The sequence below is a fragment of the Ictidomys tridecemlineatus genome, chromosome 2 (assembly GCF_052094955.1).
Source record: "Ictidomys tridecemlineatus isolate mIctTri1 chromosome 2, mIctTri1.hap1, whole genome shotgun sequence".
NCBI lineage: Eukaryota > Metazoa > Chordata > Mammalia > Rodentia > Sciuridae > Ictidomys > Ictidomys tridecemlineatus.
Genome location: NC_135478.1, coordinates 224,618,970 through 224,641,084, shown reverse-complemented (window position 1 = coordinate 224,641,084; position 22,115 = coordinate 224,618,970). Strand labels below are relative to the sequence as shown.

Below are 22,115 nucleotides of genomic sequence, written 5' to 3'. Positions count from 1 at the left end.
CAATAAGACCCCATCTCAGAAAGAAAGAATGAACAAAACAAACAAAATTGCGTCCAATGGTACCAGATCACCCAGAGATACTCAGGCCTAACTGATATGATTTAAAAACAAACAAACAAACAAAACACTCAACTCTATAAGGGTAGATAAATTAAGAATGAATGTAATTTTAATTTATATTAGAATTATATCTGACTTGACACTCAGGTTGGCCTGCTCAGAAGTAAAGGATCATTTCATGTTTATAGACAGAGCAGGTAAGCTGGCTGTTCCTAGCAACAGCCATGCCTTGCTGAAGATGATAGAAAAGCTGCCATTTATTCTAGAGAAACCATCCTAACAAGCCAAGACACTTCAACAGAGCTGAATACATACTTTCTCCTCCAAGCCACTATCCAGACTCTGTATACTTGTAATCACTGGAAAGTAACTTATCAAGATCACAAGTTACTGGTATTTTATAGGTCTTAACACTTTTTTCATAAATTTAATAAATCCTTTAAGATCCCAAGGTCTTGGGATATGATAGTATTAAGATATTATAGCTATTATTTAACTTTTATTAATACCTTTTTCCATAAATGCTTCATTTCTGTCAACATTTTCTCCTCACTAGAAATTTTGTTCCTTAGGGGCTAGAATAATAAACCACTTATCTTTACATCCTGCTCAGCAATAAATGGGTCTGATAGTATAGACTTGTAAATTCGATAGTTTGTTTTTATTTAACTTATCTACAAAAAAAGACCTGCTTCACCTTACAGCAGAAAGTACATAAAATAATGGCAAAAATAAAGAATCAAGATGAGCTCATTGTTCCAAATTTTTAACTAAACATTATTTTTCCCCTTTCTTACCAGAATTCCATTGAAATGACAATAAATGAGGTCATGAGGGATTAGATCCACAATCATACAAAGAATGAAATGGAGAGGCCATCAGATCTTTTTTTTTTTTTTTTGATTCTCACTGAGAGAGAGGCTCACTGTTAGGTCTCACTGTTAGGTCTGAGTGAGGCAGCTATACTTCTAACTATACATAAGAGAAGCCAAGGAATTCAGAAAATTCTGAACCCCAAACTAGCAGATACTCTGAATATGAGTAAACCTGGTTATAAAATGTTGTTTAAAGGCCTATCTTTATCACAGGGGCCTCTCCTTTGCCACATCAGCCCTGCCCAAGAGGGGTAACAACAGTATTTCCCCAAAGCTGGAACCAGAGCCCTCATCTCTAAAGAAATTTAACCACCTGCCTGGAGACCGTGTGGAATCAAGATAAGGGTAGCAATAACTCCTTCTGGTGGGCCCCTCTTGCCTCTCTGCTTAATGTGAAGCCCACTTATACCAAGCACCTGTAGAGAGTGCCCTCTTTTGCAAAGGGCAGATCCTTTGGATAAACACACCTGCATGATGGCAGAGCATGTATGCCCACTTCCTATTTCTAACTATCAATCAATCTAATTCTTTTACTGTGATTATGAATAAAGAACCAAGGATTACCCAATATTCAGAAATGCCTAACTGCACCAAGATGTACAAATGCTATAAATGATATCATAGGAAAAATAAACCAAAACAAACCTCTGATACACATGCTCAGAGAAATTCAAACACACCTTGCATCCATAAAAAAAAAAAAGACTGCTTTTAAAAAGGAGTAGAAAACAAACATTTTTTAAAATTAAATATATAATTGATAACATAAAAATTAGAAAGGGCAGAGTTAGGGTTGTGGCTCAGTGGTAGAGCACTTCCTAGCACACATGAGGCACTGGGTTCAATCCTCAGCAACACATAAAAATAAAAAAATAAGGTATATTTTTTAAAAAAAGGTTTAGTTTAAAAAAATTAGAAAGGGTAAAAGGAAAGGTCAAGGAACTCTAGCTAAAAAGCTGAAAAAGATAAAGTTAAGGGATAAAGATAATAATCCATTATCAAATAATAGTTCCAGAAAGAAAGAATAGGGAGAAAGAAAAGAAGAACAGTGAGATAAAATATTATAAAAATAAATCACAAAAGAAAACTCTCAAAGCTGAAAGCCACCAAGCCATCAATTGTCCAACTGGACTGAACGATCTCATTAAGAGTCCAAAATAAAATTTAAAAGACCTACATCCACATATATCCTCAATACATTTAGAAAAGCAACTATAAACACTTCCAGAGAGAAAATACAAACAAATGAGAATAGATTTGGTATTAAACTCTTCATCAATGGCATCTGATGTGTCATGAGACAAAAGCCCCAAAGACTTTAAAATTCTGAGGGAAGCGAACTATTACTCAGCCTTAAAAAGGCAGGCCCTCTGCCGCATGTTGCACCATGCATCATCATGCCAACTGAAGTAAACCAGCACAAAAGGACAAACGCTGCCCAAGTCCCATTATATTAGATTGCTAGAGTCCTCAAAGTCATAGGCACAGCAGAATGATGGCTGCCAGAAGCTGGGGACACAGGGAAAGGGGAGTTAGTGTTTAATGAGTACTGAGTTTCAGTTTGGGTAGATGAAAAAGATCTGGAAATAAATGGGAGTCATGATTACCTCCATGTGAATATACTCAATGTTAACTGAAATGATTTCAAGTGACAAATGGTTCAAATGACAAATTTATGCTACATAAATTTTACCACATTAAAAAAATAAAATAGGTATAGGGGTGCCAAGCAAGATGGTTTACACCTATAATCCCAGCAACTCAAGAGGCTGAGGCAGAAGATCACAAGTTTGAGGCCAGTCTCAGCAACTTATTCAGGCCCTAAGCAACTTAGCAAGACCCTGTCTCAAAATAAAAATGAAAAGGACTGGGGATGTGACTCCATGGTAAAGCAACCTTAGGTTTAATCCTCATATCAAAAAAAAAAAAAAATGGCCAGGCAGTGTATATAGCTCAGTGGTAGGGCATATGCTTAGCATGAGCAAGGCCCTAGGTTCAATCCCCAGCACCAAGAAATAAATAAAAGGGCTGGGGATGTGGCTCAAGCGGTAGCGCGCTTGCCTGGCATGCGTGCGGCCCGGTTCGATCCTCAGCACCACATACAAACAAAGATGTTGTGTCTGCCGAAAACTAAAAAAAATAAATATTAAAAAAATTCTCTCTCTCTCTCTCTCTCTCTCTCTCTTTAAAAAAAAAGAAAGAAAGAAAGAAAGAAAGAAAGAAAGAAAGAAAGAAAGAAAGAAAAATTAAAAAAAAAAAACTAATGAAATTGATAACTTTGTCCAAATAGGTATTTTGCCTGTTAGGTTGGAACATAGGAGTAATATGCCCTTTGGCTGACTTTAAATTTGTGGACAACTTAGAAGATCCATTAAAAGCTAGAAGAAATTAAAAAAATTAAAATAAAAAATAAGAATTAAGAAATTTTTGAGGGAAATTGATTTTGGATCTAGAACTCAGCACTCAAACATAAGAACAGAATAAGGTCATTTTCAACAAAGCATGGAAACAAAGGTTTATTTCTCATATTTCTATCTAGTAAATCTTCAGTACATTTGACTAGAATTAAATGCATTTAATTTCATCAAGAAATTTTTAAATTATTTTATTTTACATATGATTTTGGAGTTTAAGATGGGCAATTTTAATGTTATCCACTTACCCAGATAAGAAAATAACTAACTCACTTTTACTTTTCTATTTTAAAACACTTAATTTTAAGTAACTCCCAACAACTTTTGGAGGGGCTCTTGAGACACAAATAAGACACGTTGAGAGCTTCCCACCAGCAAGGGACTCTAACATCCCTCCCAGCCATTCCTCTTCCTCTGCCCCTGCACAGATGACCCAAGATGCTCTCTGTCATGCCTCGGTGTCCTCTTCCCACTCCCTCTCAACTGCTCCATTCAACCTCCTAGCCCTACTTCTCCAGTCAAACAGTCTTGACAAGGCCACTGTCCTCATCTCTCTGGACTTCCTAGGAACACATTCAACCTAGAGGACAACTTTGTCCTGGAAATGCATTTTCCTCCTTGGCCTGTGATACCACCCACCTTCGTGTGTGTGTGTGTGTGTGTGTGTGTTTGTGTGTTGTTTTCCCTGCCTGCCTGGCCTCTCCTGCTGAGTCTCCTCTACTGGCTTCTCCTATCCTTGGAACCTGGTCCCCAGACTCTCTTTTGCTTATCCATTCTCTCTCCTGAGATAATCCCTTCCAGTTTCATAACTCACAATACCATCTATCAATGACTCCCAAATATTTCTCTCTCCCTTGAGCTTCAGAGCCTACTTAACATCTCTCTGGTATCACAAGCATCTCAAACCTCATACTGCCCAAAGAGAACTCCTAATTCTTTCCCACTCCAAAGCCACACCTCCCAAAGGTATTCCTCTTAAGAAAAGGCCAACACCATCTATCCAGTTATTCAAGACTAGAGCCTAAGACTCAGTAAATTCATGGTGGTTAAACGTATACTCTCTGGGCTAGGGCTGGGGCTCAGCAGCAGTACACTGGCCTGGCATGTATGAAGCACTGGGTTTGATTCTCAGCACTGCATATAAATAAATAAAATACAGGTCTATCAACAACTAAAAAAAAAAAAAGTATACTCTCTGGAGTCGCCTCAGTTAAAATACAACTCTATTATTTATAGTTAGTAACCAAATGACCTTGGGCAAATTAGGGCTCTTGTGAGAATTATAAATACTTAGAACACCAAATTCTAAGTATATTACCCCCCAGTGAGTGTACCATTGTTGTTCTTAACTCCTCCTCTCTAATTTCCATCAGTAGGTGCTACTTTGAGTTCTACTATCATAACATCCAGCTTCTGTCTACTCCTCCATTTCTATCACTATCACATTCAGGTGGCCCTCACTCTACTACAGGTGCCTCACTTTCCCCTCCCTCTTCTATTCTTGCCCTCACCATCCATTGTCTACAAAGCAGCCAGTGATTCTTCAAACCTCCAGTTTCTTCTCATTACACTGAAGTTTAAAGTCCCAATTCCTTGCTTTGTCTTAAATGCCTTCAATTAGTCATTCACAATCCCACTCACACATTAGAATTTCTGTGGGGCTCTGAAAATTACTCATGCTTGGGCTCCATCTAGGTATGACACCAGTCAAAATTTAAAAGGCCACCAGCTGCTAGGGTTGTGGCTCAGCAGTAGCATGTGTGAGGCACTGGGTTTGATTCTCAGCACCAATGTTAATAAAGGTCCACTAACAACTAAGAAATATTTTAAATAAATAAATAAAAGGCCACCAGCTAATTCTTAGGTACAGCTAGGGCAGAACAACTTTGCTCTAAATGATTTGACTCTACCCACATCTCAAAGTAATGCTCCTATTCAAGCATGCATACCAGCTCACTGGTCTTTTTTCCTTTTCCTGTGTTTTAGATCTGTGTGTGTTTTCAGGAGTTTGCACCAACTATTCTTTCTGCCTGGAAAGCTCTTCTCACACTTCTCACAGTTGGGCCTTTCAGCCTCAGCTTAAACATTGCTCCCTAATGAGAACTTCTGACATCCATTTGAAAATAGATCACCAGATAGCACTTTGCTTTACTTTTGATCAAAGCAAATATATGTGCTTTGATACAAATGTATTTACAAATACAAACACATTTGTAGTACCTTCCTTTCCCCAGAAAAATATAAGTTCCAGGAGAGCTTAAGTGAACCATTCTCTGCTATGTCCTTCATAGGATGTAAATCAAGCAAACTGCAAGAATTCAATAAATATTTATTAAACAAACGAATGAATAGATAGGCATGTTTGGAAACTAGCTGCCTCAATGTCATCTTCCACTGCTTTAGAATAATATTTATTTCCTTAAGTTTTATGGGCTATTTCCTCCAGAAGGGCCATGGGGCCCTAGCATCTCTACATGCTTCTTCTGTGAAGATGCTAAAGGACAGGAGTTATATCAATCCTAGACCTGTGGATAATCCTCAGCCCTTACATTAACCATAGGACTGTACATCGCTTACCATGTCCCCTCTGTTTTTTTTTGCCAGAAATGAGAACAAAATCAAATTGATTGGTTTACATGATACTGGATTTAGTTTCCTCATCAAGATTCTCATCAAGGACAGGAGAGAAGTGACACATAAGGACAGGAGAAAGCAAGAAAGAAAAAAATCTACCTACCAGACAGCCAACTTTGGCTAGGAAAGTTTTCCCATCTGAAGCTCAACACTGTAAAAGGGCACTAAATTGAATACAGAATACTTCTCAAATAAACACAAAACAGCTTCATGGTTCCTTCAACCTAAAATATTTTCAGAAATTGTAAAAGGATATAAGAATATCTAAGTAACTGACCAAGACCATCGTTCACTGCCATGTGAGGTCTAGTAGTACTATCTTACCCCTAGAAGAGGAGGTATTACCTTTGGGACATCGCCTTTAATACCTGGGGGCAGCCGCAGGAGCCAGAAGTTCCTGTTTCTTAATAAGTTCTCCAAGTTTTCCAGGCGCCGCTGCAGCAGCCCATACTCCTGCAGCAGAGTCCCCAGCACGGCCCACTTGCCCTCCAGCTGGCTCCCAAGATCGGTCACTGTCTTTTCACAGCTGGCTAGCTTCTTCTCTGCTGTCCCTGTCCTGCCTTCTAGGTGTAGGAGACGCCGGCTGTGGACCTCCACCTTCCTCTCTATGGCCTGCACGGCGGCCACCACTGTCCACAGGGAGATGGCTGCAGTCTGTAGGTGTGCCTCATTTGCTGCTGGGGGTGTAGGAAGAGGAAGGGGCTGCAAGGATGTAAGGCACTCGGAATCCCATTCAGAAGTCTGTGTGCAGTGGAGAGATGGGACAAGACATTGAGTGTTAGAAGGAACTCTTGATTGCAAAGTACAATCTGATAAGAATTGCTTAATTGTCCATCTGAGATTAATCTAAATACAGTATTAGTGTGCTGGTATCAGTCTCATTGTTCTGGAGCTCATTGACATCAAAAACTGGGAGGCCATTTTGGTGGTTCAGGAATGGAATTAGAAAGACTGTGAATCAAACTGGCTTTTAAGATCAAGTCTGGCACATTTCTTCTAATATATGACTTGGAGGCTCAGGTGGCTGCTGCTTTAGCTATCTCTGGAAAAGGCAAAACCTTACAAGGATTCTTCCAGGTTTCACTGAGCATAATGCCCTGGAACAAATCCCTTATAAACTTATGCTCTCGCCCTGTCCACCACCCTGCTTACACATCACAACCATACCATTCAGGAAGAAGTAAAAAAGATGGGGATGTTGAGCCTAGAGAAAATATGATGGCTGTTTTCAAATATTTGAGGATTATAAAACAGAAGGCAGAATGGACTTGTTTAATCTTATATTGTGTTACTCAAAAGGGCAGATTAGAGCCAACATGTGGAAATTTTCAGGCAAACTCTGACCTATAATAAATAATTTTTGAACTAGATCTTTTCACAAAAATAACAGGCTGCCCTATCACTGAATATATTTTGAAAAAGGAGTGGTATAAAAGGAAGAAATTCCTACAACAAATAGGAGGTTGGACTAGGATAACCTCTGCAAAGCCTTCTAATTCCATGAATCTGAACCCTCTTTCTGGTTCTCATACTACCGTATTCTCATTTCACCTGTCCTGTGAACTACTAACAGGCTAGTCTAGTTCAGTAGGGCAACACTGCCTGGTGCTCTCCAGGCATCTTTTCACATTCCACAAAGCCACCACAAACTTTTAAGGTAATGGCTAAAAATAATTTGTAGTTAAAACGCATGTTGATTCAGTAGGTCTGGGAGGAAAATGGAGAGTCTGCATTTTAAAAAAGCTCCCAGACATGCTGCCTGATTTCAGGGCACACAGCAGTAGATGGAAAGACTTGCTGGCACTGCAGACTGAGGGCACTGCAGTTCCCTCAGTCTCAGGAGATGACATGGCTTCCTACTTTGAGAAACCAATTTGAATAATTGGACCTAAACTCTCTCAACTTTATCTTTTTCTTCATATCACTTCCCACTTACTCATCAGTAATTCCCTCCGAAGGAGAAAAGTTTCATCCTATTTAAAACCAGTCTCTCCACTTACACTCTCAATGTCAGCCAATCCCTTTCACCTTTTTAGGTACATTTGTTTCTTTTATTATCAACATTCCAATCTCTAGAGATTCTTCTCCATTAGATAGATCCTGTTCAATACCAGTCACTGGCTACTTGTGGCCACTGAGCACTTGCAGTGTGCTCAGTTCCACTGATTTGTGCTGTGAGTATAAAATACTCATGAGATTTTGAAGACTTGATAGAGAAAAAGCTGTTAAAAATCTCATGAGTGATTTTTGTAATACTGATTACTGTTGAAATAATATTTTTCATACATTGGATTATTATTATTTTTTTTTTGATAAAAGGAAAAACAGGCCCAAGAGTAAAGATAGCATTCCCCTCTGCTCTATTCTCCACCCCATTGCTGCTGCTCCCTCTTTTTATCTCTTCCTTTTTTCACTTTCAAGCCACTTCTCCGTGGACCAGTCTGGCTCCAGTACACTGCTGTCCTTGAGGGGGCCAAAGGCTTCTTTAGGTGGCAAATCCAAGGAATACTTTCCAATCCTTCTGCTACTGACCATTCCCTCCTCTTTCTAAATGGCTGTGTGCGGGAGCTGTCCCGGCTGCCTCTGTGCCCTGGCAGTTGGTAGAGTGCCGGGCCCACTGCAGGCCCGCAGTGAAGCGGCGCTCGCGCGGCTAATGCCACGCTCCGACAGCCGCAGCCCTTCACCGCGAAGCCTCCCGCAGGGCCTCGGCGCGTGCTGGGGCCGTCGTCACGCAGTCTGCAGAGGGCACACCTGGCTCCACCCTCCCCGCCGCGCAGGTGGCTGCACTGGGGGGACTTGGTGACGACAGCTCCTGCAGTTGGGAGAATGGCAGGCGGACCACAAAAACCACCCAAACCCAAGCGCACTCCCCGTTTCTGCAGGCTGACACCCAACGGGGCAGCCTCTCTCGGCTCCAGATCTCCCACCGGGGGATGCCTGGGCCTCCGCCCCGAGGACGCGGGACCTGCGGACCCCAGGGAGAGCTGCGGAGCCCAGGGAGAGCCTCGGACCCGCGCTCGAGCCCGGCTTCCCGGCGGCGGCCCCCGAGCGGGTTGCGGCCGCAGAGCCGGGCGCGGGCGACGTGGCGGCGGGCCGAGGAGGAGCCTGCGCGGCCTCTGCCCTCCCGCCTCCCCTCCAGCCTGGGCCCTCCACGCTCGCAGCCCTCGCGCGCCGGCCTTACCGGAGCCGCGGCCGCCTCGGCCATGGCCCTGCGCTGCCCGGCTCGGCCCGGAGTCGACGCCGCTGCCGTCCCACGAAGTCCCCGCCGCCGGGTCCTCTCCAAAGGAAGCGCCGGCCCCGCCCTGCCTTTCCCCACACACTGGCTCGCGCGGACGCGGAGCTGGTCGCGAGGCAGCTTCCCGCAGCGGTCCGCAGCGGCGCTTTGTGGGCAGCGAGTGCGCTGGGAGCCTCGCCGGCCTAGACGCGCCGCAGGCTCGAGCCGCCCGACCGCCGCAGCCAGCGCGCCCCCTGGCGGCCCCCGCGGCCAGCACCCCCCCTCCCGTGGGTCCGCCTCTGCGCGGGTTGATTGGCAGTGCCCAGCCCGTGAGCGGGCGATCTCCGCATGTTCCCCGCGAGAAAGTCCAACAGTTGGTAGCTTAGGGCTCAGTTGCAAACCAGGGATCGTCCTGGGGAGTGTTTTTCATGATGAAGTTCCAGCTGAGAAACAGAGCTTCTGCTGGATGACCTTCCGATTTAGCAAGGTTTGAAAACGCGAAGAGTGTGAGAGTCAGGTGGGGATAAAGCTGGAGTGAGTTTGTGGGTAGAACAATGACGAAGACGTGTCATTTGCAGAAATTACAGATGTGGCTGCCAACGTGAAGCGGTTCACATCTTACATGACCCGAGTTGGCACCAAATTTATCCTATCTGGATTATTGACTCTCTAGGGCTTGGTCTGGAAGGGAAATTCTTGAGGTTCGCAGAAATAAAGCTTGCGGTTATGGTTTGTTGGGTCTGTGCAAAGGAACTGGTGAAAAGAAAGTTGTTAACCATGGAGGTTGTGTGTTTAGCAGTGTGTTATAGTTACATAGCCACATAAACCTGAGTTTCCAGCACATTTCTTCTTTCAAACTGGCATGACTCAAAATCCTCTCAAACCTGTATTGCAACAAAAGAAATCAAGTCAATGCCAGTAGCAGTAAATGTATCTGTAATTCATGGAAGTTATGAAAACCTCCTGTTAGGACACCTGCTCTTGTATTAAATTTAGACTATAGCTACTTATGCAGTATGCAATTTGAGGTCTACCTAAGTATACATCTTGGTCAAATGGAGAATATTTGACAGGTAATATTACCATTCTCTGAATCTGAATATCACCCTAGAATGAACTTCTAAGATTCAAGAAAAAAATCTGAAATTTCTTTCCAAGAAAATTGTTTTATATTTTTATTATTAAAAATGTAATAGTGAAGGGTAACTGATGTGATACAGCAATCTGTATAAGGGGTAAAACTGGGAGTTCATAATCCACTTGAATCAAACTGTGAAATATGATATATTAAGAACTATGTAATGTTTTGAACGACCAACAATAAAAAATGTAATAGTTATAATTTAAAGGTCCAACCTTTAAGAGCAAGAGCAGTAATTTCAAAGCCCTGTTAACTGTTAGATGCTCCTATGATTATTAAGCAGGAATATTTGCATCACTAACAAGACACTTTCAGCTGAACTTGATGGGGAAGAAAAATAGCTCTACCTATTTGATATGATGGTATTACCACTAACTTATTAAATATTTCTTCCTCTAAAAGGAATTTATGGCAAAGACTTTCTTCCTACTTTACTCTTTTTTAATATTTATTTTTTAATTGCAGTTGGACACAATACCTTTATTTTATTTATTTTTAGGTGGTGTTGAGGATGGAACCCAGGGCCTGAAAGGTGAGCACTCTACCCCTGAGCCACAGCCTTAGTCCACTAGTTTATTCTTGGTCTTCATTTCTGCATTTCATTAAGCAGTTTCGTGAACTAAAGTTTTGTATATTGTTTGAAGAAAATACATGACATTTTTGGAAGCAGATTTAAGATTGTTGTACTCCTATTTTTAATTTCTAATATTTTTGCTGCTATGCCCAGTTACTAGAGAAAAATTTGTCCTTAAAGTTGGGATCTAGAAATGTGACAATGGAACAATTTAACTGGTCAAGATAATGAAATAAATCAGTTTCTACCAGCAACTTGGTTTTCATTGCTTGCACACCAACTACAGCATCGTCCCTGAAGCAAAGTCAATGGAGATCTTTTCAACAGGAATTGTGGAAAATATATGTGAAGTTTTTAAGTATCAATTTATTCAACAAATTCATACAAACTTCTTTCTCTGTAGCAATCCATTGGTTATTAGTAAATCTTAGTACAATGGTAATCTTTGCTGGGAAATACAAAGTAAAAACTTTCATCTTATCAGCCTTTGAAACCTGTAATAACTGCTATTCCATCTTATGAAATACCTTGCAAATGTATGTAACAAGACAACTTCAAAATCTTTTGTGTATCACAGAATTTCTTATAAGATAAAGAAAAACTATGAAAATGTTTCTACTTATAGGCAGTAATTTTCTATTAAAACCAATGTAAGCTAAAAAGATTTTCTGAATATAAAACTGAAGATATGAGCAAACTATAGAGTATGTGTGCTCATACCCTTTCTCATGTTTACTGAATGGACAATGAGAATTGTGTGCATTTCTCCTTATTGAAGAGAAAATATTCCACAAATATTTTTTGAGGTCAGATTTATTACATGTTTGAGAGCCAGGACAGTTGAATTTGTCATTAATATTCAATGTAGTCAAATCTTTGATTCTTCATATTCAACTGTGCTATATGCTAGATGCTGTGGTAGCAAATTTTTTTTTAAATCCTTTCCCAACACTATTTTCTAATTCTCTTAGAAACAGTGTTTCACTCTTTCCTTTTTTAATACCTTTATTTAATTTACTTATATGTGGTGCTGTGGATTGAACCCAGGGCCTCACACGTGCTAGGTGAACACTCTACCACTGTGCTACAACCTCAGCTCCTGTGGTACAAATTTAATAATTAAAATTTTCGGGGGCTGGGGATGAGGCTCAAGCGGTAGCGCGCTAGCCTGGCATGCCTGCGCCCAGGTTCCAGCCTCAGCACCACATACAAACAAAGATGTGTCCGCCCAGAACTAAAAACAATAAATAAATATTAAAATTCTCTCTCTCTCTCTCTCAAAAAAAATTTCATGCATAAAGGATATAAATAAAAAATTTTTAGAAATATTTTCAAAAAGAAATCAATATGTAAAATTAAAAACTTGGGGGAAATATCAAAAAATTTGTTCTCTTTGCTAGAAAATGGTTATAAATATATAGTAACTATTTCCACAAGCTTTAAAATACATGAATGTTTACAGATACCAAAAGGTGAGTAACTCATATTAAAAACACCCTGTAAATCCATTGTTTAGAGAACAAAATAGGTTTGGAGTGCCTTATTTTTATCAACACTTTCTACTGTTCTTCAACTCTCCATATTTTTAATCATGTCATATCTCAAACATGACTTATCATGTGTATATTTCATGTGTTTTTTCTACTTGTGAAATTTGAGGTAGCCAAGTTAATATTCTGCTTTTATTTTCCTAACTTGTGAAAAGTTACCAAATAGTTATTTTTAAAAATTCATAGACTAAATGGAATTGAATAATTAAACATTAGTTTCTAAAGATTATTTGTTTCCTGGGGCTGGGGTTATGGTTCATGGTATAGCACTTGCCTGGCACATGTGAGGCACTGGGTTCAATCCTCAGCACCACATAAAAATAAATAAATAAAATAAAGATATTATATCCATTTACAACTAAAAATTATTTTTAAAAGATTGTTTCCTGTTATTAATAAATTGCACCAAATAATTTTATAGTAATTACAATTATGATGTCTGATCTTTATTATATAATATTGTGGTAGAATTTTTTTTTTTTTTTTTTTTGGTGGTGGTGGTGGTACTGGGAATTAAATCCCCAGAGGTGCTTTACCACTGAGCTACATCCTCAGCCCTTTTTAGTTTTTATTTTCAGGCAGGATTTCATTAAGTTGCCCAGGTTGGCCTCAAATACACAACCCTCCTGCCTCAGCCTCCCAAGTCACTAGTACTATATGAGTGCACCACCAACACCTACCCTGTGGTGGCATTTATATTTTTATAAATATCTGTAGGCTCAGAGGGGCTGGGGATGTGGCTCAAGTGGTAGTGTGTTCACCTAGCATGCCTCGTGAGGCACTGGGTTCAGGTCTCAGCACCACATAAAAATAAAATAAAGATGTTGTGTCCACCTAAAACTAAAAAATAAATATTTTTTTAAAATATCGTAGGCTCAGAAAAGATGTTCTTTCTAAAATTATTCAAATATCACATTCTTAATATTCATATTGTCAATGTAATTGCAAGTTCTTGCTTATTACATAACATACCTTTCATAATCTTTAATACTTATTATAGCAATACTTGTATGTAAATATGTATATATACACACATTCATATGTATTTCAACTGTTAGGATTTCAATATATAAAGCACATCATCAGATTTTGCACTTCAAATTACATATGGAATTTAGAATACCTAAATTTAATAGTAGATATTCAGTGGTACAGGCCTGTAATCCCAGCAACTCAGGAGGCTGAAGCAGGAGAAATACAAGTTCAAAGCCAGCCTTAGCAACAAGAAATTCAGATAAATAAATAAAGGGCAGGGTTGTGGCTCAGTGGTTGAGTGCCCCTGGACACCACAAATAAATAAATACACTCAGCTATTAACAACAAATCTTCATATTCTCTCCATCTGATAGAACATGTGAATAGCATGCATGTTCATGTCACTAGATTGTTGCACTAAAGAGATGTGATGGTGATCTACACATTCACATGTCATTATTCACAGACAGGCTGAAGGATGCCGTAAATGGCATTTAGTTATTCCACCTTTCAATGGCCAAGGCTGAAGCAAACGCTGAAGATCAAGATCTGGCCAAACACTGATCCCAAAGTCCAGTGACAGTGCATCCCTACTACATGTGTGGGTACCTCTAATCTACGAGTACTTGGAAGACCTAACAATTGTGACAGTGATCAGTACTACTGTGGATAAACATTTCTAAGTGATTATTTTCCATCTAGACTGAAACTATGGATGTTACTTTAAAAGTGTTTACTTTTTTTCGTTTATATGATGTGAGTGGGTTGAAATTGCCTTGTATTTTTATTACCAATGTTCATCAAAATTCTAACAGTGACACCTTTTTTGTCTTTTACATTACATTTATTATTCTTTTTCAGTTATTTACAGAATATTTAAATATACAGGGACATATAAAGAAGACAAAGCCCACATCTAGTTACAATACCCAAAGATATTACCATTAGCATTTTGGTCCTATACCCTTAGGCTTCTTTTTTTTTTTCTATGTATAGTATTTTTTAAAAATATAGTTGGAACTATGAATACTGTTTTTAGCATACCTTTATTATTTAATGTACTTGAGTATCTTCCACAGCATTAAATACTCTTCTAAAGCATGAACTTAATGTCCACATAATATTTCATAAAGTGTCATTATTTATACATTTAGATTCTAGTTTTCCACCACAAAATAAATCTAAGTTGTGTTTGTCCATAAACTTAGAAAAACTATTTCACAAAACAAACATCCAGTCACAATAAAAACTCTCAGAAAACTTAGAAATTATCTCAACCTGATAAAAAGTATCTTCAAAATCTACAGTTAACGTTACCCTTGATAGTGAAAGATCAAATGCTTTCCCCAGAAATTGAGAGAAATAAAGAATGTCCACTCTTTTTTTTTCTTTTTTCTTTTTTTTTCACTCTTACTCATATGTAGCTACAGTAATCAAGATAATGTTGTACTGCAAAGATCAATGATCAATGAAACAAAATAAGAGTCCAAAAATATATCCACACAAAGTTGGACAACTGACTTTTTACAAAGGTGTAAAGGCAATTCAATGAAGAAAATATTTTCAACAAATTTTATTTCAACTGTTTAATTTCCATATGCAAAAAAACAAAAAAACTTTAAACAAAAGTAAATAGGCCATAAATATAAATTTAAAACAAACAAAAACTATGAGACCCTAAAAGAAAACATACAAAAAAAATCTTAATTTCACCTGGAGTTAGGAAAAGAGTTTTTACTATGACACCAAAAACACAATAAAAAAAAAGGAATTATAAATTGTACTTCACCAAAATTAATTAGCTTCAAAATACACCATTAGGAGAACAAAAACACAAGGTACAGACCTGGAGAAAATATTTGCAAATCAGGTATCTCATAATACTTGCATCTAGAATATATTAAGAACTCTCAGGGCTGGGGATGTGACTCAAGCGGTAGCGCGCTCGCCTGGCATGCGTGCGGCCCGGGTTCGATCCTCAGCAGCACCACATACCAACAAAGATGTTGTGTCCGCCGAGAACTAAGAAAAAATAAATAAATGTTAAAATTCTCTCTCTCTCTCTCTCTGTCCCCCCCTCTCTCTCACTCTCTCTTAAAAAAAAAAAAAAACTCTCAATACTCAACAATAAGAAAATATCTAAATCTGAACACAGGGCAAAAGAAAAAACAAATGCTTCACCAAGGGATGGCAATTTAGCACACTAGAAAATGTCACTGGGTGTGGAGGTACATACTTTAATTCCAGCGACTGGGAGGCTGAAGCAGGAGTATTACAAGTTCGAGGCCAGCCTCAGCAACGTAGTAAGGCCTTAAACAATTTAGCAAGTCTCAAAAGAAAAAAAAATAGAAAAGACTAAAAGACTGGGGGTGTAGCTTGGTGATAAAGCTCTCCTGGTACCTAATGATAATGATGGCGATTATATTAATTATTATTGTTGGGGCTGGGGATGTGGCTCAGGCGGTAGCACGCTCGCCTGGCATGCATGCGGCCCGGGTTCGACCCTCAGCACCACATACAAAGATGTTGTGTCCGCCGATAACTAAGAAATGAATATCGAAAAAATTCTCTCTCTCTCTCTAAAAATAAAATAAAACTACTGTACCATGTTTAAAAAAATAATTATTATTGTTATTCAACATCATAGCCTTTAGGAAAATGCCAGTGAAAACTATGCTGAGATCTGATTACATACTGATTAGAGTGTCTACAAATGTTAAAATACTGACAATACCAAGTGCTTGACAAGGATGTGAAGCAATTGGAATGCTCATTTGTTCATGAGAAGAACAGATAAGAGTACAGCCACTCCTAAAAATGGTTTGCCACTTGGCTGGGGGTTTAGCTCAGTGGTAGAAGACTTGCCTAGTATGTGCCAGAAGCTGGGTTCAATCCCCATCACTGAAAAAAGGGAAAAAAAAGTTCGCCACTTCCTTGTAAAATTAAAATACACTTACTACATGATTCAACAGTCCCACTCCTGGGTATAGGTATTTACCCTAAAGAAATGTTTATGTTCACACAAACAATCCTTCATTAATGTTGACAGCAGATCTATTCAGAATTGGGAAAAATGAATATCCTTTAATGAGTAAATACACTTCAGTACATCCATCCTGTGGAATAATATGCATTAATTTAAATAAACAAGTATCACAACTGTGGAAAAATTACAAAGCATCATACTTTTCAGAATCCAGTTGTCAAAGGTTACACACTGCATGATTCCATTTGTATGCGGTTCTCAGGAAACTATAGGACTCAGAATGAATAGGCCCTTGGCAGGGGGTGTGTGCATGTGGTGTGTGCGGGGCTGGCAACTATACAGAGATAGCTTGGAGGGATTTGGGAAGTGACCAGAACTCCTCTGTCTTCTTTCTGATCATAGTGGTAATTTCATGTATCCACACACGTTAAAATTCATAGAACTTCACACCGAAAGAGGAAAGTTAATTTATCTTAAGGTAATATTTAAATAATAAAAATTTTAATGGCACAAATGTACATTTCATTATTCCATAGCACACGGATATCCGCACACACGTATCCCACCTACACAAGAAGTTCTCTCACATGCACCCTTCCACACACACCATCTGCACACTTTTTCCCTAGCCTGACACCTAGCTCATTACACGGATAGAATCTGAGCTTGATGTCTGCAAACACCTACCATCTTCCTCTCAGTTTCTCCCTGTCTTACCCCCATCCCGTGTCACTCCATCTACCCCTGAAAGACCCTAGCCCAGTTAGCCTAGTTACCTAAGGCCAAGATATGAAACCAAGATACCAGGCAGGCCATAAACAGGTTCAGGCACCAGGCATGCTCTCCGGACAACCGGTTGAAGAACAGAGCACCTGCATCCTGAGGCATAAATGAATAAACCGGAACAGATAAGCAGGAACAGAAAGAATAGAATGCAGACCTGTGGTTTTTGGAATGCAGACCTATACCCCCTAGGTGGCCTATATGCTAGATTTAAACAAACCAATAAGAAACCTGTTGCTTCCCGCGCGCGCGCGCGAAACCTGTCCCAAACCCTATAAAAATCTCTGTATCCCCAAGTCCGGTGTGCCAGTTCACCAAAGCTCCGGCTGAGGTTCTGCTGGGCACCCGCAGGCGCCTGTGTCCCAATAAACCAACCTCTTGCTTTTGCAGCCAGTGTTTCGTGTGATTCTCCTTGGACAGGGATACGGGGGTCTTTCAGTGGACGGGGGTCTTTCACCCCCTCCCCATTTTAACTTGTCGATGGGCCTTTATTGATTTATCTGTTTCTATGCGGTGCTGAGAATCGAACCCAAAGCCTCACACTGGCTAGGCAGGTGCTCTGCCACGGAGCCACACACCCAGACTCAAGCCCTGTGGTGCCGGGGTCTGAACCCAGGGCCTCGTGCCCGCGAGGCGAGCCCTCCACCGACTGAGCCACATCCCAGCACACCCCCACCCCTATTTTTTAGGCTCTGTTTCCCATTCCCTGTTTCATTCCCTTTCCGTCTCTGTCCGTCGGTCTCACCGAAGATGCAGTGCGGGGCCCTCCCTCATCCCGCGGGCAGCTCCCTGAGGCCCTGGGTGGCGGCGCTCATCTATCTCCCCTGCGGCTTTCTCAGGCCTGCGCCGGGTCGCCCAAAGCCCTCCACCGCGAGGGACAGGACCTGTGCACGAGCACCCAGCCCCTCGCCCGGCCTGGGACCTGCCTGGGACCCGCCTGCGTGCGCGCGCCCCAGCGTCCTGGCAGGTGACCCCTGGCGCAGGGCCGGCCCCTTCCCGGCCGCCTCCTCCCGGGCCTGTCCCCGCAGCTCCCCCGCTTGATTTACAGGCGGTCTCCGGAGCCCAGGGCTTGGCTGCAGACCGCTATGGGAGCAGCCGCGGCGGGCGCCCCTCTGCGGGCTGCGTCTCCGTCTGTCTCTGGGAAGCGTCCCGTGGTCCCTGCCTTCTCTCTCTCCATTTCCACTTTCCCTCCAGTCCTGCCGGCAGGTCTGCGACTGTTTCTCTCCCTGGGAGACCCCAGGACAGTCTGGGACGCACCTGGCACGGGCTTTCTGCGGCCGCGGGTCCTGGAGCCTGGGGCGGGGACCGACGGCGGGTTGCGCCGGCTCCTCCGGCCGCAGGGGGCGCTGCGGGGCGGTGCCGAGGCCCAGCGTGCACCGCGCGGCCAGGCCCGCGGGGCGGGGAGAGCCGGCGGAGGGCGAGGGCTGTCGGCGCCGGGGGCCGTCGCCCTGGCTGGGCGAGATGGCGAGAGCCACGGGCCAGCCGGCTCCGGTAAGGGGCTGCGGCGCGCGGGCGCGGGTTTCGGGCTCCGGGCTCATGTGAGTGGCGCCCGCCGATGGCGAGGACGGCGAGCGGCCGGCCTGGGTGCCGTGCGGGGTCCCGGAGCCACCGGGCGCCGGACCTCAAAACCGCAGAGCGCGGGCCGCGGGGAGCGGGCTGAGGGTCTGGGCCGACCTGGGTGCTGCCTCGGCCGCCCTTCACGTCGGGGCACCGAATGCAGACCTGGTGTTTCCAAGGATGCCAGCTCCTGAATGGTTCAGACGACGTTTGGCGGCCGAGGATGTCAAACTGTGACCGCGTTGGTGTTGACTCTAGGAGCTCCAAGAACTGGGGAGCCTCCTTCAGCATTCTGTTGAAGTCAGGGTTGGGGGCGGGAGCTAATTTTTTGTTATCTTTTTCTAACTTTTCTATTGAGTATTCTTGCTAATAGTTAAATGAACTGAGATCATCGTAAAACATTTTTTTTTCTAAGGTTTATAGAGAGAATTTTAAATAAGTGTCAGATATGTCATTTTCATAGTTGAAAAACTAAGTATAATACAGATTTATGTATAAAATCGCTGCAGTTTTATCAAATGACGGCAACATTTGCAAATGTAGATAAAGTTCAATTGGATAAATAACAGTACACATACATTCTACCACCCCCAGTGGATGCCTGAAAGGGGAAGATGGTTATATCAAACTCAGTATTCAATAACTTTGCTATCTTAACTAAGCACTTATCACACTGTGACTGTAACTTTTGCAATTTAAGCTGTGACAGCAAAACTAGCATAAATTTCTTTTTCTCTTACAAATTCAAGGATTCAAAAATGATTTTTTCTATAGCAGTCTCAGCACAGGGTTTGTTTTGTTTTTATGTGGGGACTTTTACTTTTTTTTTTGGTACCACGAATTGAACCCAGGGGGCGCTTAACCACTGAGCCACATCTCCAGTCCTTTTTTATTATTTATTTATTTATTAAATATATTGTAGATGGGCACAATACCTTTATTTATTTATTTTTATGTGGTCCTGAGGATCCAACCCAGGGCCTCACATGTGCTAGGCAAGCGCTCTACCCTATCTATTTAGACTAGATAGGGTCTCTCTAAGTTGCTTAGGGTCTCGCTAAGTTTCTGAGGCTAGTTTTGAAATTGTTATCCTCCTGCCTCAGCCTCTTGAGCTGCTAGAATCACAGGAGTACATCCTGGCAACCGGCTTTTTTTTTTTTTTCTTTACATGAAGCCCATTACAGCTTTTCTTGGACATATCTGAATTGCCAGTCAATACTCTTAGCACTTTGGAGCCAATATTAAGTAAAGTTAGAGTTACTTGAACACAAAAACTTTGATACTGGGACAGTCCGTTGATAGCAGAAATGGGACTAACCAGCACATAGCATGGATTTGCTGGACAAAAGGGTGATTGGTGTCCTGGGTGGAGATTTCAGCAGGCTATTCAGAATAGTAGTTTACAATTTAAGACTTATTAATTGTTTATTTCTGGAATTTTCCATTTAATATTTTCAAACTGGAAAGCAAATCCTCATATAAGGGAAAACAGCTATAAAGTTAAAAAAATATGATTTATATGATTCTGAAAAAAGGAGCAAAGATGGGAGAATTTCCCTTTCAGATGACACTACTAATCTGTAGAATTAATACAGTGTTGTTATTGTTGTTGTTTTAAAGAGAGAGAGAGTTTTTAATATTTATTTTTTAGTTTTCGGTGGACACAGCGTTTTATTTTATCTTTATGTGGTGTTGAGGATCGAACCCAGCGCCCTGCACATGCCAGACGAGCGCATACAGCTTGAGCCACCTCCTCAGCCCAATACAGTGTTGTTTTGTGCAGATTTGACAGCAGTAGAAACAGAACAGTGAACCCAGAAGCTGATTACACGCTATGTAGATAGTGTTCCCCCACCCAAATTAACGTTGTTCCTGGAGCCTCAGACTGTGAACTTCTTTGTAAATACTAGTGGTTGTAGATGTAATTGACTAATATGAAGTCCTGCTAGAGTAGAGTAGGCCCTTAGTCCAATACGAACAACGCTCACATAAAAAGAGACAAGCACAGCCATGTGGCCTTGCAGGCAGAGCGGGCTATGAACCTGCAAACCAGGAACACCAAGGGTGAAGAGCTACCAGGGGATGCTGAAAGGAAGGCAGGAACTAATTCTCCCTTAGAGGCTTGGAGAGGGCATGGCATTGCTGACACCCTGATTTCAGACCTCTAGCCTCCAGAAATGTAAGAGAATAAATTTTTGTTGTTTTAAGCCACGCAGTTTGTGGTACTTTGTTTCAATGTCCATAGGAACAAATACATAGACCTTCAAAAGTAGTAGTGTGGGGCTGGGGATGTGGCTCAAGCGGTAGCATGCTCACCTGGCATGCGTGCGGCCCGGGTTCGATCCTCAGCACCACATACAGACAAAGATGTTGTGTCCGCCAAGAACTAAAAAAATAAATATTAAAACTTCTCTCTCTCTCTCTCTCTCTCTCTCTCTCTCTCTCTCTCTCTCTCTCTCTCAAAAAAAAAAAAAAAAAAAAAAAGTAGTAGTGTGACAATTGACTTTTTCATTTGGGGAAAAAAAATGTTGTTAGCTTACTGCCTCATACCTCACAAAACTTAAATTCTAGGTACATTAAAAATCCAGAGCTCACTTGAATCTAATGTATGAAATATGATATGTCAAGAGCTTTGTAATGTTTTGAACAACCAATAAAAAAAAAAAAAAATTCAGAGCTGGGGGCTGGGGCTGTAGCTCAACTGTGGAGCGCTCCCCTAGCACATGCGAAGCCCTGGGTTCAATTTGAGCTCAGCACCATATAAAAATAAATAAATAAAATAAAGGTATTGTTTCCAACTACAACTAAAAAATAAATATTAAAAAAAGAAAAATCCAGGGGCTGGGGTTGTGGCTCATCAGTAGAGCACTCGCCTAGCTTGTGCAAGGCCCTGGGTTCGATCCTCAGCACCACATAAAAATAAATAAATAAAATAAAGGTATTGTGTACAACTAAAAAATAAATATTAAAAAAAAATCCAGAGCTGGGTGAGGTAGCCATGGTCCTAGCACTTGGGAGTCTGAGGAGGATCACTTTAGCCCAGGGGTCCAAAACCACCTCTAGCAACATAGTGAGACCCCATCTCAAAAAAATCTAGACAAAAAGCAAAACTTGAGCTTTTGGGAAGTAAATGTGGTGTATCTTTATGAATTCAGTGTAGAAAAAAATTTCTTGAACAAGACACAAAGAGACCTAGGGAAAAAATTGCATATATGCATTAAAGTTGAAAATTTTATACAACATAAAAGAGCATAAACAAGTTAAGAGATGAACCAAAGACTAGTGGAAATTATTTGTAACCTAAAATTATTTGTAATTAATTCAGTTAATACATAAATTGTATAAAGAATAC

The 22,115-nt window shown here is 41.2% G+C and overlaps 2 protein-coding genes and 1 long non-coding RNA gene across 14 annotated transcripts in view; 1 reads left to right on the top strand and 2 right to left on the bottom strand.

Annotated features, from left to right (window-relative positions):
- Positions 1-9,422, bottom strand: part of Znf398 (zinc finger protein 398) — a 35,514-nt gene extending 26,092 nt beyond the window's left edge. Inside the window, exons 1-2 of one of the 4 annotated variants that reach the window (XM_078040761.1) lie at positions 9,165-9,422; positions 6,329-6,724 (exon numbers count right to left, since the gene is read on the bottom strand). In XM_078040761.1, the coding sequence (XP_077896887.1) occupies positions 6,329-6,724; positions 9,165-9,188 (420 nt within the window). In that variant the 5' untranslated portion in view covers positions 9,189-9,422. Of the gene's footprint in view, positions 1-6,328; positions 6,725-9,164 lie in introns of those variants that run through there. The other 3 variants (XM_078040762.1, XM_078040763.1, XM_021727247.3) reach the window with 3 other exon arrangements.
- Positions 9,423-14,995: 5,573 nt separating this feature from the next.
- LOC144375490 (uncharacterized) lies at positions 14,996-18,603 on the bottom strand. The gene is made up of 2 exons (XR_013435485.1): positions 16,436-18,603; positions 14,996-15,459 (listed from the first exon to the last, which is right to left on the bottom strand). It is a non-coding gene; the product is annotated as an uncharacterized LOC144375490 (long non-coding RNA).
- Positions 18,546-22,115, top strand: part of LOC110598267 (uncharacterized) — a 26,674-nt gene continuing 23,104 nt past the window's right edge. For all 9 annotated transcript variants that reach the window (XM_078040760.1, XM_078040755.1, XM_078040759.1 and 6 more), the window contains exon 1: positions 18,546-18,697. In XM_078040760.1, coding sequence (XP_077896886.1) covers positions 18,668-18,697 — 30 coding nt within the window. In that variant the 5' untranslated portion in view covers positions 18,546-18,667. The remainder of the gene's footprint in view (positions 18,698-22,115) is intronic.